Source organism: Rhipicephalus microplus, chromosome 5 (genome assembly GCF_043290135.1).
Source record: "Rhipicephalus microplus isolate Deutch F79 chromosome 5, USDA_Rmic, whole genome shotgun sequence".
NCBI lineage: Eukaryota > Metazoa > Arthropoda > Arachnida > Ixodida > Ixodidae > Rhipicephalus > Rhipicephalus microplus.
Window position 1 is genome coordinate 147890285 of NC_134704.1, and position 18741 is coordinate 147909025.

At 45.1% G+C, this 18741-nt stretch overlaps 1 protein-coding gene across 2 annotated transcripts in view; it reads left to right on the forward strand.

The window, feature by feature from the left end:
- The window catches only part of LOC119174187 (transcription factor vestigial), a 65484-nt gene extending 47208 nt beyond the window's left edge, over positions 1-18276 (forward strand). The window contains exons 3-6 of one of the 2 annotated variants that reach the window (XM_037425013.2): positions 9627-9900; positions 10715-10992; positions 11209-11344; positions 16720-18276. In XM_037425013.2, coding sequence (XP_037280910.2) covers positions 9627-9900; positions 10715-10992; positions 11209-11273 — 617 coding nt within the window. In that variant the 3' untranslated portion in view covers positions 11274-11344; positions 16720-18276. The remainder of the gene's footprint in view (positions 1-9626; positions 9901-10714; positions 10993-11208; positions 11345-16719) is intronic. The other variant, XM_075896025.1, reaches the window with a different exon arrangement.
- Positions 18277-18741: the final 465 nt, after the last annotated feature.

Genomic DNA, 18741 nt, shown 5'->3' on the forward strand with positions numbered 1-18741 from the left:
GGCTAACATACTCATGAGTCAACTCACTCCGGCTCACTTAGACTCCAAGTGAGCCATGAGTGGAAGTGAGTCGAGGTGAACAAGTATTTTGAAGCTTCAACTCGAGTGAGTTCAGTTGAAAAAAAAATTTCGTGAGTCTGAGTCTAGTGAGCCATAAACACAAGATATGTTTCATGAGTGATTCTGAGCGGGCTTCACAATTTTTGCTGACCTATGGTACTTACTGAAAGACATTACGTTGTAAGAAAAACTCGAATGGGAAGAGTAAGAGGCCAATATTTGCTACTCCCGCCAGTCCACTAGTTTCTTTACGAGCTTTTTGTTATAGTTAAGATGGAAGACACTGCAAATGAAGTCATTGAACACCGATCTATTCCATGAAGGAGACGAGATTTTATACGGCGCTGCAAGTAAACAGCTCAGATGGTAAGGAGGAGAAGAGCTCAACTATTTTTCAAAGCCATCAAGAGACACCTTGAACTAGAAACCCCTATCTTCCGAGAAAGACCATTCTCTCTTCAGCATAGTAATAATCCTTACGCGCATAAGAAATAAATTAAAGATTACATTGACAAAAGACAAGACGGTGTTTTGTTTGGCAGGCCATATTTCTGCATCTATTATTCTTTGCCATTCATATTACTTTTCGGCGGCTATTTCAAGCCAAATCAAATGTTCTTATTTATTAGCACTAAATCAAAATTTTACTTCCGATTACCAATGATAGTGCGCTACATATATTTCAGACGCGATGTAGGCTTGGAGCATTTCGGTGACCTCACACATGCGTTCCCCTTAATTTCACTTAATGTGAACTTGCCTCTTTTAGAGAAAAAAAATGGGACTTTTATTCTCAGTAATGAACGGATTTATCGTGATACAAACAAATATACTAATAATAACTTGTAACTGACATCCGTCATAGGCAAAGCACCACACCCAAAACAAAATGATGTAGACCTATCCACATAAAAGCATGTGTTACAACACAGCAGAATTGATAATTTACTCCACTTGAGTTCAATGCGCGCAGATCAAAAGGTAGTTAACAAAGTGCTAAGCGTAGTCCAAAAAAAAAAAATCGGGAAAAGGAGCAAATTGTAAATTTGAGAAAAGTTCGCAGATAAATGATAGATTTCTTGTTGATTGCTAAGAAATCTGTAACTGTATCAACATATGAACTTGAGTAGCATGCATAGACCTCAAAATATGGCCAATTATTTTTACAACTGCTTCTATTCAGTATTGATACATCATCAAGTTTGATACTGCTTTATTCTCTTTGTATTGACGACAAGAACATTCATGATTAACGCTGAGAGTATTAGTGTATGTGATCGACTTTGTACAGGCATTATTCATAATAGTGAGAGTCGAAGGTTATTCATGCTTGAAATTTCCAGTTTTGTTAGTGTCACTGAGGGGATTGATGTTTTTGCCAATTTAAGCATGCGTGCACAGCTCTTGTAAACTGTAACTGGGTGCTCTGCTGACGTACTTTCCGTGCCCCAGCGTGAACATTGGTTTACACTTTTGCTGGCTTGTTGCATCTCGAGTGAAAGTCGGCAGCGTAATTTGAAGTACTTTTCTCGCAATTTTTGTATAATAGCTCAAACGCCCCTGCTTCGCACACGTTTGACTATGTCAATATGGAACCTCAGGCCGCAGTGTGTATAGCCTCGTCAGCACCATCATACGCCTCAGTGGTCACTGCACTCTGTTTAATATACCTACACATACCTGCTTTTTGACGACCTACCAGATTGTGAAAGCGTGGCAATTCAGGCAGCCCTGAAAAAACTAAAGTTTTGTAGGCAGCAACAAGTCGTGCTGTTCTCGGACAGTAAGCCCGCTTTGCAGCGGCTAAAACATGGATTGATTTTGGATCGATGTACTCAAAGATCACTGCGAATTCTTAAAGACCAGCATGGCATGGGTATAAACATTACATTTCAATGCATTCCATCACATGTGGGTATAGCGGGTAATGAGGCGGCTGACAGACTTGCCCGGAGTGCTCTGGAGCTTACACCAATGAAGAAGGCTCCCAAAGACAATCAGTGTATCTTAGGAGAAGCTGTAAACAAGCATTTTCCCTCGTTATGGCTGACGCCTCACCAGCCATGTGTGACACAACGGCTATCAAGGGAAGAGGCCTGCTTGCTTCATCGCATTCGAACGGGATCAGTGCGTACACCAGCATATGGCTTCACAAGATCAGACTGTCCGCGACGCCCTTGTGCCCGAATTGCAAGGAAAACAGTGATATATAACACTATTTGCTTAAATGTTGTGCGCTTCAGAAGGAACGGCAAGGTTTATTTGAGGAACTGCAACAGTTAGGCTCACCATGCGACAGCGTGACTGACATTGTGTTTCCGCGTGGTTCCTCGATCTTCAGGAAACAAGTGTCGCGACTTCTCTTGAAATTTTTGATTGCTGCAGACCTCGCATGTGACTGGTGATAAGTGACAATTATGTTTGGTGTATAGTTCAGCGAGATAGAGCACCGGCACAGTACTGCACGTGGAATAGAACAAAGGCCGCTGTCTTATGCAGGCTTACGTCGCGCTATGAACGATTTTTATTTTAAGAGCCTGCTCGTGATTAGTTAAAAAACAAACAAAAGACACAGCTTCATTTAGCCAAGAGGAAACCGGGCGGGGCAATTGCCTGCAAATTATGCAAGGCTAGATCCGCCAGCTGCCTACAACATCCTTAACCTTAACCTTGACCTACCAGATTGAAACATCATCGCTACAACTGTTCTCCAAGCGTCCTCTAGAACAAACCACCCCTTAAATCTGCCAAGCTCAACTTATTGTGCCAAGTTTTAACCTGCACTGTATTCAAACTCCAAGTCTATAACCTAAAGGGGCAAGAGAAGCGCCGAGTGGGTCAGGGGAGAAACCTGTGTCAAGGACATCTCAGTCTAAATCCAGAAGAAGAATAAATGGGGATAGATGGGGCCAAGTACAGGAGACAAGCAAGATAACCGATGGACATTAGGAGTGACAGAGTAGCTTACGAGAAAGACCAAGTGCGGGGAGGAGGCAGACAGTCAGTGTGGGCAGATAAGATTAAGAAGCTTGCGAGGATAGCGTTCCCTCGGCAACCACATGACCCCGTTCATTGCAGAAGCATCGAAGAGCCTTTGGCCCGCAGTGGGCGCCCTCAGGCTGTCAATCACGACACAGATACCTGACCGCCGGATCCTGCCACAACGACGTAGTTACGGCGTATTTAGCAGCACCCATTGATTGCTCGCGTTTTTCGAAACTAAGTATCCTCTTACAAGTTGTACAGTATTATTGCATGCTTTGTAGTTGAGAGTTATACATTCTGAAATTGCGGTTAAAAAAGAAACGCTGACGTCACCTGCGTGAACTGATACCAAGAATTAACTTTGATGCAACTCTTGCACATTCTCAAAGGGCAATGCCTTCCCAAGACTACTCTGGTAGACACTCTGGTCAGGCAGGGTCTCCAATGCTCTTAAGATGCCCTTATTTACCATCTCCGAGCAACATATGAGCAGTATTGTAGAGGTCTGCGAGTTTCTGTATGCTAAAAACTCTCTCCCCTGGCCCTTCACACATTGTGAGATAGTGAGCTTCTGCTACTCGGTCTCACTTCCTTTCCTTTACTTCCATCTCTCGATACTGAATACGCCTGCGTGTGTGGCTTTGGGTGCTGTACGTAAGGAGAGCTTCTCACTGAAATCATTTCTTCACACTGATGCTCGGGTACTTGAGAAGGTGTCGACGACGTCATTAACTACCGCGCGTTCCGAAGCGACGTCGGGTCATGTGCATTATTTTTTTCACCTAGTTACCAGCCAGAGGGCAATCCGTTTACACTCAAGGCTCTCTCTCTCTCTCTGAGTCGCGCACTGTCGTTTCAGCGTTCCTGTCGGTGAAAGTGTGGGCCGCCACACGCCTGACGGGAATGCCAGCGGCTTACTCATGGAGAACGTGGAACGAGCATTCCACAGTGGCGGCAAACGAGAACGAAAAGAAATAAAAAGAAGGAAAGAAAAAGGGGCAGTAAATATCTAAGGCACGCGCGCGCCGCGCGTTGTTGGCGGGAGACGAGATATTGCGTCATCAAGCGACCCTTTCTCACAGTCTTCTCCTTTCCCCCACTAGGGCTTGTCCCAGCCTTTTATGACAACATCTCTCGCACTTTGGTGGCCGACAAAATGGCTCGAATAAAATGAGCAACGAGCAAGTTTAATGACACAAAGTGCGGAAGTGTGGCGTTAAGCACGCCGGCAGATTAGACCAGCTATAATGGCTTCCTCTCTTCACCTTGTTTGCCTCTTTCTACTCAGTCGTACCACATACACCTCCATTGCAGCCGGCTTAACCGTCGTCTTAATTCCTACGAGTGGTTGTTTACACGAGAAAATTTACGAGAAATACACGAGAAACGCTAGACAAGGAAACATTCTTACCGATGACCACACTGTATACTCTTTTACTTCAATAGTTGACATAGGAACAGCGGCCAACAGTGATTGAGATGAGGGCAGTAGATGTCAGGTAGACGGATGGGTAGTTGACCGCTATTTGAGTTGGGACTTAATGTCTTTTATTTCTTTTCTAAAGTGGCCTCCTGAGTAGTCAGACAAAACTTCGGAAGTCTGCAGCATTTCCTTCTCAAGGGCGCACTCACCCACGTCGGCTCCAATGGCGGTGCACTAAGTACTGATGCTGTGACCTAGCCACCTGGTGATTATGCACGGGACTATTTCTTCTGTCGCAAAGGCAATCGCCTGCCGCACTTCGATGATCTGGGCGTGGACCTTGGTAATTTTCAGATTCACAGGGAGCGCACAACGGCATGCCAATATTGATTTTACGGTGGCTACGTGCGACGTTGCCGTCGAAGAGCCAATATCGACTGAGCCAAAGGTTTCGGCAGGCAATATTGGGTCACTCGCCCCGCTCATCTCAGGTTGGCCTTCCATCAGCCGTTTAGTCCAAGTTCGCTCGTGAGGACGTCTTGTAGTCGTGACGTCGCAAGTCGCCAAAATTCGTAGCGTCTCCATGACTTCGTCCTATCGTCACCGTAAAGTCGCATTATGACGTAATTTTTAGACATCTTCGCTTGGTTTAAGTCAAAGCAATTGCGGAGACCCTACAAGAGACAGTACAAAACCACGTTAGACCAGTGGCGCAGCCAGAGGATGGCACACCGGGCCTGTACTCTTTCCCCTCCCCCTTCCCTAAAATTTTTTTTTCTTTACCACAGCATACACAGCCTGAAATGACACTCGACCACACCTGTTTGCCCGGCCCGCACTTCAGATCAATGGGGTGCCTTCACACCCCCCCCCCCCCCCCCCCACCGCCTGAAAAAAAAAAAAAACGTTCCTGTGTACGCTCCTTCGTTGGGTGCGGAAAGCATTCGGGGGGGGGGGGGTAGGTACGTTCGACTAAGAAGGAAAATGAAGGCATCAGAGACGCATGCATGATGAAGCACGTGATATATTATTTTTTTCTTCTTCGAAAACGGCAGCTTTGGGCTCATACTGCTAGAACCTGTGGTTGCCTGTGCACCAACACGCGTTTCCCGCACTACCGTCTCTACTTTTTCTAATTCCCCTTTCCCGAAGATAAGGTAGCCATCCAATCGCATTTGTTGTACACGTATCTAACTTATCCGCATCGCTCCTCATGTCTGTTTCTACAATGTACCGGGTCAAAATATTCACCAGAAAGTTACACTGGCCTAGACTCAAAAGAAAAAAATGTCTAAAGGTAGGGCAGAAACGCTTCATCCATAAATGACTTAGCGCCGGTGAAATATCTACAATTCTACCGTATGACCACAATGTCAACTACCCCTTAAAAAGCACAAGCATGTTAGTTCAGGCTGATTAATGATCGAAAACCCAACATTGCGAAATATAGCTTTAGAATGAGAAAAAGATGGGAAGGTCGAAGTTTCTGTGTTCGTTGTCACACCTAAATATCAGAAGCTGAATGTTAGTGTGACGTCAGGGGTTCACCAGGGGGAAGATAAAATCTTTTCCAATAGAGGGTTCCCGCGCCATTCATTATTTGATGAGTGGTCATCACTTCACTCATTTTCATATATTTTTGCATGTTGGCAACATTAGTTCAATGAACTGTCCTCAAGCGTATTTTTTTTTTACAGCGAAAGCTGTTACGAGATCACAACTCAGGTCACGCGCAGTTGTCCGCCGCCACCGCCGGTGTCCGTAACCACATCGCCCAAAATTAAAAAAAAAACCTAGCACCAAAGGCACAGCGGAGCTTGAAACCCGGGTCTGCTGTGTGTCAAGCCCAGTATTTAACCACTGACCTACGCCGGTGCTTGTGCCTTGTTGGCAAACCTAGCAATTAGGACACAGTGGGGCTCGAACCCGGGGCCGCTGGGTTCAAGCCCAGTATTCTACCACTGACCTACGCCGGTGCTTGTGCTTGTGACTTGTCAAACTTGCCATAGGTTGGCTTGATGTCGGGAAACCAATCGCGTTGATGCTACTTATGAAGCGTTTCAAAACAGCGAAAGAACAATCAGTCATCGCACAATGCTAATAGCGTAACAAGTGGGCCGTCCAATGCTCCGATCCATTACAATAGCTTGTTCTTGTTCCCCTATAAACTGTGACGTATACAAACTGCAGCCATAATTCCTCATCGTCGTCAGCCACTGCATGAACAATTGGCACGAAATTCCTTACAAGTGTATAGTGGATACCGCGCTTCTCAGAAGAATGACAAAAAATAGCATAGTAAATGCCGGCCTACTACCCAGAAGTTCATTATTAATGCCCAAGTGGGTATCAAGCAAGTGTGCTTGCGGTAGTTACCCAATGATTGTTTTAAAAAGGCCTCTTTAGTTTTCACTGTGACTGTGCTGCGCATTCCGCGCAGGCCTTTCGTTTTTTTCCTCGGGCGTATTTTTTGTTTTGTTTTAATAGACAAGCAACTTCTAGCGGTAAGATTTGTGTGTTCTTAATATATTTTGAAAGGGGAAGTTACTCAAGCACGAGGAATTATTCGCTTTTTTCATGTCTTTTGGCTTCTGATCACGTCGAGCGTTTTACTTGAGAGACTGCGGTGCATGTCTGTCATGCGCGAAGCTTTCCCAGAGCTCTCGTTCGTAACAGGCGCGTTTAGGCTTCAAGCCAAGGCACCTCTTTCTGGCCCTTTCCACCTTCCGGCTGAGAAAAAGAGTCACTTTGCGAAGCCCTCTGGGGTCTTGATTTATGACACGCCTGCTTCTACCACCACCGGGAAGATGAGCGCAGAACCGTTAGCACAAACCCGGAGCTTCACGAGAGCTATCCAGAAAAAAGAAAAGAAAACACGCGCTGAAGTATTACGACGTCGCATGTTTCTCGGCCGCCGTACCACCGATGGTGGTGGGCTAGTCTCGAGAGCTTCAGCAGCACCGAGCGTGTGGTGCTTAAACGCTGATGGCTAGGTGGCTGGCTAAATGCAAGTTAGCGCAGCGTAAGTGGCCCTACGGTCTTGAGAACAAGCCAAGCTAAAGAAGAAGAAAAAGAAATGTGAAGAAAGCTATGATCCAACCTTCGGAAAAATTATTGCCCTTCGTTGAAGTTTTTTTGAAGCAGGTAGAATGTATTTTTAGAACCGCAGATTTATATTTTCGTCGTAAAGCATCAGTTTGTCTTGACAATTTTTTTAGCTATAAAAGGTGTTTTCGTGATTCTTCAATAAAAAGTAGATGCTGTGTTTTCTAGTACACTGAAAAGAAAAGATGGAAGAGTATCATTATAACAAACGTTTCGAGAACAAGAAGGCTATTCCGAGCTGGAAGTCATGGCTTTATGTGCACTGTGACTTCATTTTATAAAGAAGCATGCCGATATCGTTTCCTTGAGTTACTCCCGCGTGCTTTTCAAAAGTAGCACGTCCAGATTATTATTGCGTCATCGCACAGTTGTCTCTTTTTGTAAAACATTGGTCTTCAATTAAGTCGACGATGATTCATCTCGCCAAGAATGATTGGTGACATTTCTATAAGCTTGTTTTTTTTTGTCTAAATAAAAATTAATTTTCAACAGGGGTGGAGCCATTCAACTTTTTTTTGAAAAGGGGGGGGGGGGGGTGTTCGAGATGTCGAGAGGGCTCTCATCAGCCTACGTGTATATATATATTTACACATTAAACAATATCAAATGTTTCGAGAGGGGGAGAGGGAGGGCATGGTTTGTTATTGATTGGTAGAACAGCGCCTGTCGAGTGTGTTCACGTATGTCATCGTCTTCTTTCGGGCTGGCAAAATCGCTATATATATCAAGAATCGACGAAGTTTGCATCACGTCTATCAGTTGGCTCTTCAATACAGCGCAGCTGTTTCCGACTGCGACCAAACAAAGTCTGTTGATGCGCGATTTTGTTGATCCCTGCCGGACATGTAACTCTCTGTGGTCTTCGAGTAGGTTTCTGTGTTCTGATGCCATCGCCTTTTGCAGCCACCGGAGACCCGGGACGAAGATGCTAAGACAGCAGGAAGGTGAACTTAACTAAAGGTTTATCACATTCTTTACACGACGAGAGATCTATGGTGATTGAGCTGGGTGGCTCTATATAAAGAGTACGTTCACCTCAGATCCCTATATCAGGGAACCGGTGCAGATTGTGCTGTCCAATCTCAGGACGCACACACCATTTCTGACGGTGGCGCTTACACCCGCCCAGGTAAACGTCCCCTATTGGGGCGTGTTGCCAGTGTAATGTGGCACCAAGTTGGCTCTTTTTCTTTGACGTGAGAATGCCACAGGGTGAGGGATTTCACGCTCAGACAAGAGGGTTCATCAAGAGGTTCGTCGTACCAAAGTTCAAATGGTCCACCAAACTCATTGCTCAATGACGGAGTGAGTTGTCGTCGGCGCTGACGCTGCTGTCTCTTCCCGGAATATGTTGGGACCACGGAAACGAATGTGGTCGTCTCGTGAAACACGTTACGGCTTCAAACTGCAGTGCGCCTCACTTCTAACTGCACTGTGTCTCAATACGAAAGGGACAACAGGCCAGCAGCACTTCGGCGGCTTGTTTTATGAACATAGAACGCTACTACCCCATCGGTTCAGGCACCAATCATAAGAGTGCACAGTTTACCTTCAACAAGAACAAACTTCTTCACTCGGCGTCATCTTTTGCAGTCCTTCCTCCGAGCAGGGTAGAAAACTGGGCTCAGTTTGATTGACTTCCCTTTCATGGGAAGTTAACCCCTATTCGCTACACCCCTCTCTAAACCCGTGCCTGTTCTCGCTTGATCTCGTCTACAGCGATATCTCACCCCAATAAATCTGCTCATTCCAAATGAGTCTGTGAATGTCTGAGACGCACAAGTGTGATGCATGTACCGTCCGGCCACGCTGCCATAAGAATACATGGAATAGTAGCCTAGAAAATTTCGATCAGCCCTGTAAGCAATGTGGCCTATGTTCTAATTCATCACAATGGTCAACGTTCCCGATGAAGCCATGAAATAGAAGCGCTTTCATGACTTTGTCACGAATTATTTTTGTTTTCATGGGTGTAAGAGATTCACCAATGCAAATGTTCCAGTGGCACGAAGTAAACAGAGCATCTATTGTCTTTATTTACATGTGTTTGCAGATGCGCCACCGATGGCGCAGCGCAACTTCCCTGCTTCATTTTGGAATTGCCACCAGTCGCCGGCGGGTGGTTCATCAAGTCACGGCATGGCCACCGGCAGCGCAGGCGGCTCAGTGTCGAGCCCCGTGGACCTGTACGGGAGCAGCGAGGCTCACCCTTACCACCACGCTCACCACCACGCCGCTTCGGCAGCAAATGCCGCTGCCATACACGCCAGCTTGCAGAGTGACCCGTGGCACTACGCACTCACGGCGCCCCAGGCTGGACCATACAGGTATGGGCTAAAGGCTTTCATGTATACGACAGACTAGCAGGATACAAGAGGACGAGAAAAGTGATATCATGCACTAGAGGGCGCTTGACCGACTTCTTCTATACTGCGCCCTTGTTATACGCTGTGCTGCCTTTTTGTTGGTGAAGCGGTATAACGGCACCTAATTAAGATTGCGTCGAAGAATGTACGTTTTCAGTGGGCGATCTTGCCACAATTCGCTGCCTGCCTAATGCAATCTTTCAAAACGCATGCTGTACTAAACTAATAGAAGCACGTTGACACGCTCCATCTGTGTCTGCTGCTGTCATCCAACTGTCCGTAGCGGTCCACCTAAATCCTGACTCGGCTCTAGCATTGTTAAGGAGAGGCAATATATCCACCGAAAAAGAATCCTAGTGAACGACCACATTCAACAAGAACCGATATTGAAAGGTTATGTGCGAAAGAAGTAAATTGCGTTTAGCGTATTGATGCCGAAGCAATAAGAATTCGACTGTTTCACACTCGTTACAGACACAGGTAGCGTCGCGGTTTAACGCAAATATAAGAAAAAGAGAAAAATTTGATAGGCTTACCTAAGCGTAGTTAGCTCGAGTGTGAGACAACACGCCGCTGCCCCCCCCCCCCCCCTTTGTCCCGACCTTCTCGATTAATTTGTGGGGTTTAACGTCCCAAAACCACTATATGATTATGAGAGACGCCGTAGTGGAGGGCTCCGGAAATTTTGACCACCTGGGGTTGTTTACACCTTCTCTTTTTAAAGATGTATAATATTAGTCTTCATGCTTACACCATCAATGATCGTCCCGCGCAGGTCTTCAGCGATGCATGAGCTGGCGTACTCTGCGGGTGGAGCGGCGCACCGCTTCGGGGCCCAGCAGTACGGCTCGCTGCTGCTGCAGCCGCGCTCCTCGCGCCTCGCTCCAGCCACGTGCACTGCGTTGGACAAGGGAGATGCGTGGCCCTCGCCCGCAGCCCGTTACCATCACGAACAGTTGACTGGGCATCACGTGGTGGACGCATCCGGCTACCAGGCAGCTGCTCACCATCATTACGGGATGGGAGCCGCAGCAGCAGCGGCCGCCATGACTGGTAGGGAGCCTTTCCGTCTTGACTTGATAAGCTTCATATAGTGAAATATGGCTCGAGCTACTGTTGAGCGCGCAGAAGGCAGTGATAGTCGAAGTGTTTTTAGCAAGCTCAGCTCCCAAGGGTGGCAGAGAACAGGCTTACGAAATCTGGAGAGCTGCTTGTTTACCAGGAGTGTAATGAACTGGTCTGCATCGTACTTTGCACCACTGTCTCCAGATCCCAACAACGGTGGCTACATGCTGGAGTTGTACAAGTTCCAGGCAATGCACGCGTACCGGTGAAAAAAACGAAACAAAAATACCGAACCAACCGGTGGGTCTACAGCGGGTGACGTCACTACGACAAAACAAGAGTACGTTTTGTTTTGTTTCTACCGCTTCTGCCAGACTTCCCTGGAAGCCGCTACGCTCCTCGCTTGGCATCCCCTAAAACTAAATACGGAAACACTCATGGCTAAGGATGCTTGCGCTTTCAGTTTAACCAACTCTTCGAGGTGGTTGTGCATTAACATGGACTTGCCGTAACGGTGGTGGTGGTTTTGGTTGCGGTGTGATGTTTCGCATCCCCCTATTCTCTAACTTTTTGTCTTGTGGTGGCTGGTTCTTCCCCATTGTTTTATCTTTATCGTTTACCATAGTGAACGCTAAGTCGTCACGTTGTGTAGCCGCATATTGTGAGAGAGCGTTAGCGTATCTCTGCGACGTAACCAGCCCGTGATGTGCACGGAAAGTTCAAAATGAAAGTTCTTGAGGTACCATTAACCTGTGAATAAATCACAGACCTTTTAAGAAAGTGTAAAAAATCTGAGTCCCTACAGATTCATATTTCTCACAATGTTGTCGTGCTATAGACCCATATACAAAGAGGAAAATATGATTAGTCAAATTAGCTACGAAGATAAAATATTGTTCCTAAACCTCGTTCTTGAGGCATTTAAAAATTCCTTGATATATTCTGTAGATTCTTTTTCTACTACGGTATGTTTTTATTATTTGAAGTATTATATCCTTTTCATACGGCCAACCCATTGTAGTTGTATAGAGGCTCATGTGGCTAGTTTTTCTATATGTTCTTGCAGATGAATAATAGCCGGTGCTGCATGTTGCATGGAAGTTACGCGACATATATCTGTGGCTTATGACGCCATAATTTTTTAGCCAAGTAAACCCGTTCTTTAGAGATGCATTCAGTATTGTTTTATCCTTGTCATGTCAGCCCAGTTCTTGAAAAGAGCTTTCCTCATCGAGAACATCTACACCACAATTGTTACGGTTGAATCGTGTTTGAATAAAAATCGAGATAATATTGGCGGTGAGAGGTCAACAGCTAAAGTCTTCCGCCTGTTCCTCATGCTTGACTAATTCCATGGCAACGTATTAGTTGAATTCAATCCTTGATCAATATCAGCTAAGGGAATGTGATTGTGAAAATCAAGAATTGGGTTCATAATCTTTCACTGGCCTTGCTTGGAAGTAAAGCAAGGTATCGTTTTTATCTCTGAAAGCTAGCAGGCCTTTCGTATTGCCCTTTCCACCAAACCACTGTTTTCATGTGGTTTGGTGGACCATTTTTGAATTAAACCATTTTGATAAATGAGGATGGCACATTTTGTTCACCGTGGCAACCAAAAAACAAAAACAAAGGTCTAATATACTCAAAAGAGGGACATAGTGATTGTAGGTGGGCTACTGTTCCTTCCCGTGGGGCACTGATTTCGTTACTGACGGCCACTGATAGCCATCGCCAGGTGCCTAAAACGTCAGCATTTCATAAAGTAGTGCAGTGCCAGAAGTGAAAAAAAAAACAATCTGTGCATGTATTTCGCTCTATTTTGCTTCTGATGGAGCAAACGTCAAACGGTTAGTGCCAATTACCCGCAACTTTCTTTTTTTGGAAACACATGCATAAAAACAAAATAGCCTTCTAAACAAAACAAAATATGCCGTGCAAGAAGTTAAGTTGTTTTAACAGCAGGCAAACATTGATATATCGCACTTGTAGTAGGAGGAGACACGTAAAAGTGTATGACTTGGTAAGGATGAAAAATACTTCAGCAGACGTTCTTGCTAAGGTGCCTGTCGTCGTCTGAATTCCGCCCCCCCCCCCTTTTTTTTAATTGGAAGTTACACACAGGAGCCAACGTTTCGAAAAGTGGTGTTAGCGTGTCCAAAGCTGCCTTGACGTACAAAAAACAATTTGTTGAAATATTGGCTCCACCGACACCCCCGTCCATAATTTTTTATAGCTTAAAGCTACCGCCTTTACCTGAGCTCTCGCACTGTATTAACATTTTGAAGGAGTTGCTCTTGGAACGGTCTAACTCGACTGTGCGCTTCGACGTTCACGAAGTGCGAATGTGAATGAAAACAATAGTTCGACTGGGATTTACAACTTGGTATGCCTATAGTCTTTCCAAGAAAACAAGAACAAATTAAAGGTACGGTAGACATGCTCAGATGTATGTAGAGTTGTCATAGTTCGTGAATGAAGTTAAGGTACGATGATCGAGACGGAATTCTCGAGGCCCATTTATTATTCGATGATAGTGCGTGTTAAAGGACACCGCACTATCGAAATTCCCGAAGCCCCACAGGACGGCGTCTCGCTATCATATCGTGGCTTCGGGACGTAATGCCCCAAATATTATGAAACGTCAGAAAGAAGTTCAATAGTGTACAAAATTATTGGCAACATCGTTTCCCGGATTCTTAAACAAAAGATTTATATGACTTTTTGTGATTGTTGTTAAAGAATACAATTATAGCTCCTTGCAGGCTTCCGAAATTTTGAGGCAAAATAATGTTTAAGTCATTAGAAAAAGACGTACTATAGTTGTGGCTGATGATGGACCCATCTTGTAGTTCACATTCACGCGCTATTTTTTTTATTATGGAATTTTCTGAAGTATGTGGATTTAGTGTAATGCGTTTCAAGATTGCAGTACTCATTCTTTCAGTGGGCGGTATATCATAGTGGTCTGAGGGTTTATTAGCTATTTTTAACAAGCGAATTCCATGCAATGTTTACACCGTTATTGTTGTTGTCAAAAACCAGCTATCAAACTTCCTTACCACAAATTCACAAGTTCAAGGAAGAAGGCAAGTGCATATACCCTGTAATAAAATAATTATCGAGGCACCTTGAAATTATCGCCAATAGTGGTTATAATTATCAAACAACAACAAAACAATCACATTTGAATGCTACAGTTGATTCTTGGCCCTAGGGTATGCACTGCAGGTAGATATTAATTATAAGATTTGCCATTCAGTATGTTTATTTTGCATTCGTTTACGGGAACATGAATTCAACGGTGAATATGCTTGATGAAATAGCCAACTGTGGTTATAATATGTCGTAATGCATCGCGGAGGCATTTTTTCAGAGAACGGGTTCTTGGCGTATATAAGCAAGCATTAAGAAAAGGGATTACCGACTGTGTTCATTGAAGCCACAAAATTATATTTTTCAAGTCTCGGAAGCCTCTTTACACCTATTGAATATATATATATATATATATATATATATATATATATATATATATATATATATATATATATATATATATATATATATATATATATATATATATATATAGAACATAGTGTATACCTAAACGCTCGTTTTTTCCGTGTTTAGCACAATAAAAATGAGATCTAACACACAATAATGGTTTATTGTCTCTTAGGTCTCATATTTATAGACATCAGTTTTTCCAAGTGTGAATAAATTACTGTGTCGCATCAGTTTTGGTAACTCCAAAGAACTCATTTATAGGACATTGGTATTGCTTACAAAATTTTGTACTCATAAATATGTGACTAAACTCAAGCTTGTATGATTTCGTACTTGAAAACAGAGTATATAGCAAAGGCAATTGCAATCATGCCTTTGCTCACTTGGACCAACAAAGGAAATGCTACAGTTGTAAATGTTACCTTTAAATAAGTTGCAAATGTGAGCTTTAAAAAATTCCTCCCTTTTCAGGTAATGTATGTAGCATTAATCCGTGTCCGCCAGCTGAACGACGGCAGCATACTGAACGCCAGTTTGGACGCCGTAATGAAGTAGCTTCGTAGCGGTATTCCTAAAGCAACTGCCCGCCGTCACTGCCGCTTTGCTCGCGTTTCATCACTGCTGCAAAGCCGCGATGACAGGGCGTGGTACCCACCTAAGTACAGCACGCTTCGCGAAGCCCAGGGTCTTTTCTAATTCACCACGTGATGGCCATGAAACGAGACTAGCCAAGCCGTTAGTCCACCCTACCTAGCGCTCTTCGCGCGTCCGTGCCCGTCTATTTCGCGAGCTGTGGAATCACGATCTTTCCAGAGAGGACGAGAACCTGCAGTGCACGACAGCCTCAATTAAAACGAGTTCGCCACCCACCCACGTAGCATGGCCACCACCACCGCTCGTAGCGCGCCCTGCCGTCGCTTCATCTCCGCTTCCCGGACGCGCGCGGTAGGGAGCCTCGTTGCTACGCACACGAAAGAGCTGCGAAGCGGAGAGCGAGTGGCGTTCAGCGGTATATAGTTCGGCGCTGGAATGATGGCGGCTCACGCGGCCATTGGCGGAAGTAAATAATGTTTTGCTGGCCAGGAGGAATTGCCGCATTCCTCGTTCCTGATTGGCCGGAAAGCGAGCGGGGCTCTCCAGGTCTGGAGCTCGCGGGCAGGGGGATTTCTCGGGAGAGGAGCGCTTGTGAAGGGAAATGGGGGATAGCGGGAGAACGGCAGTCAGCGTTTTGGCGACGGCGTCGCGAGCGGAGCGTTGAGGCAGTGCAGCCTCGGCGAGAACGCTTGAGGGAAACCCGTCTGCCCAGGGAAAAGGTGACTCATGCCGTAGCTTTTCTGAATAGAAATGACGGGGACATTTTTGTTTTGTGCCTTGTCACCAGTCACTACCATTTCCAATTTGCCGACTGTCTCCCGGGTTTGTTTCTCTCACTACGAATCAGACGTGCACTTACGAAGGGGCGGGGGTTCCCCACGCTCTTTTTCTTCGCTTGATGACGATTATCTTTTCCAGCGCGCTTTGCATGCAGGCAGGGTGGCCGCAGACGCATCTGTTAGGCCCAGTAAAACGGCAGAAACAGCTAACCCTGTGTGGTGCTCGCGCATTGTGAACGAGCGCTCCATGGTAGGCTTGTAGCCTTGGAGTGCAGACTGCACTTGAACATAATATTTTCTGTCTGAGCATTGCATTAGAAAATGCAAAGCCAGTACTTTGCCTTTCAGCGGAAAACCGAAACATCTTACTATTAAGACGATAAGTGGCTGGCTTTCATGGCAGGTTTGCAAAGTGTAATGCAAAGAAAGAAACCCACAGGAAATAATAATTGAAAAAGAAATGTGGTGAATATTTTTCTCAAACTGAGAAAGTTCGAATCAGTATAAAAGTAGGGTGTGCATTCCAATTCAGTACTGCTTTTTTCGATGTCCTGTCCAGATTGCTGGGCATTGTAGCGGCATCGAGCATCGCAGCGTGTTCTAGTATAGATTCAAGGCTGGTATGCGAGGGCAGATATATTTGAGACACTGCAGATGATACATGAAAAAAAAAAACTTGTTGGCAGTTACTTTCATTGTTTCTATTTTTTTTCAGGGGTCTTGTATATTTCAGTTCCACTACCTTAACATTAATTGCAGCGCCACTACCTTAACATTGGTTTTGTCTCAACTAATTACCTTCTTCTTATTTGTGTCTCCCTTCCCAAATGAAACGCAGGACTCGATAGCCAAGGTCAAGAACCATGCAAGGACCTCTACTGGTTCTGAAGCAGACCTTCTCCTTTGTATACCTCCACGATTGACGCCTCAGTCTCGCCGTAACGAAGACACGACAGACGTTTCAACGGAGCAGTGTGACTCAAAACGAACTGCGCATGTGCGAGAGAGTGAGGAGTGTGCCGACGGTTATTTAGCACGTGCGTGTCGCTTCGAATGCCGTGAACACTCTGCGTATCCTGTGAAGGACACCGCAAACGGACTGTGTGCACCTGAAACATTTTCTTTCTTCTCCTTGTGTGCGTATGTGTACGACCTAACGAGTATGCGTGGAACCCTGCTTTTTCAGGCATGGTATATGCGTCAGTGTGGGTAGCTTAACCCTTGCGAAACCCTTGGGTATTTTCGCGGTGATGTGATTGTATAGTTCAAGCATTCTCAAGCCTGTCTCACTCAGTTCTAAGAAGCTGCAGCTACATATCTAGTATAATTAAAAAAGCATTTACGTTAAAACTATCGTGTCACGTGTTCCGGGCTTCATATTAGCTTACAGAAACCATGAAACAAACGTAATCCCAGGTTTTTCGTTTTGATTGCCAAATAATGGAAAATGGGGTGCTGCTCCTTCGTAGGGATGCATGAAACGTGGCTAATTCACGTTGTAATTAATAGTTTACCGTACTTCAAGTGCAGCATACTATTTAGATTCTTTTATGCAAGGTATAATTCGTAGCTGTCGCAATACTCAATTTTTCACGATCTGCCAATGTCCAGTGTCGGGTCACGAATTTCTTTAGCTCCAGATATTCCCACTGCAGTAGTAAAAAAACGTGCTGTTATTTTTGCCGACAAAGGTCTTCGTTCAATTCTCAAACGAATCTTTTCTCTCTGTAAAGCTTTAAGCCTGTCAGGCCCTGAAGTCAAATAATGCGTGTGTTAGCACGTGTATAAGTTCACGCCCTTTCTCATATGTGTTTTCGGGAATATATTTGACTCGAGCAGCATGACCCATTAAACTTTGCTGCCGACATGTGTGAGGCAGGTTTGTGAATGGCCATGTTCAATGAGGTGCAATGTACAGGTGTTGTGTCCTCTTATCCTCCATGTGCGTGTGTCTCTACGTGTGTGAATGTGTATTCTACAAGAAAACAGACCATTGACCCAGGCGGACAAGTTAGATAACCGCATTTTATTCCTTCGTCCCAGTGCTAATTTATTCCGGTCATCGCTCGTAGCTGGCGCGGAATCCACGCCTGAGCGATTCCGCGGCAAGCCAATTAGTCGGTGTGTGTTGCGAGCGTGACCTCGGCAGAATCACTCTGTTGACGTTATTTATGAGTTGTGTAGATTATAGGCCTATTTATTGTGTTGTCTGAGCGACCTGCCGGATCGATATACCTATGAATAAATGAGGAAAGACTACCATGCGTCAGCGCACGCACGGGGCATGCCGCTCACACTCGTGCATAATTTTATTCTCCAGATTCCTTCTCCCGGTCAATGTGTATGAAAAACAATCTGTACATAATGAATGAAATATAAAGAGTTATGTGAGCAATTTGTGTGTTTGTGGTTGCAAGTATATTTACATGGAAAGTGTTGTCACAAGGGGTCGGTGTCACTTCCGCTCACCTGACTTCGTTGAAAAGAAAGTTTGCTGCCTCGCCTTGACAGTGTAACTGCATACGTGCAGGATATTATCAATGTATCGGTGTCAAATGAAACCCAAACAGCAGCACACCTTTGCGATAGTGTAGAGTGCCTGCCATTCACATATCCCCATGGACAGGCTCGTATACATAGGCACAGAGCTGCCGAACAGGATGCGCGTGCTTATGGTGATGGCGGGACGGCAAGCGATATACCATCGCGAAGGCTTGCCGCTGTTCTGGCATCATTAGACACAGATATTACGTAGAGACCCTTTGTCAGAAGCTCAGAATAAAAAAAAAACAGTGATCCCCCCCAATGCCTAGATAGATAGATAGATAGATAGATAGATAGATAGATAGATAGATAGATA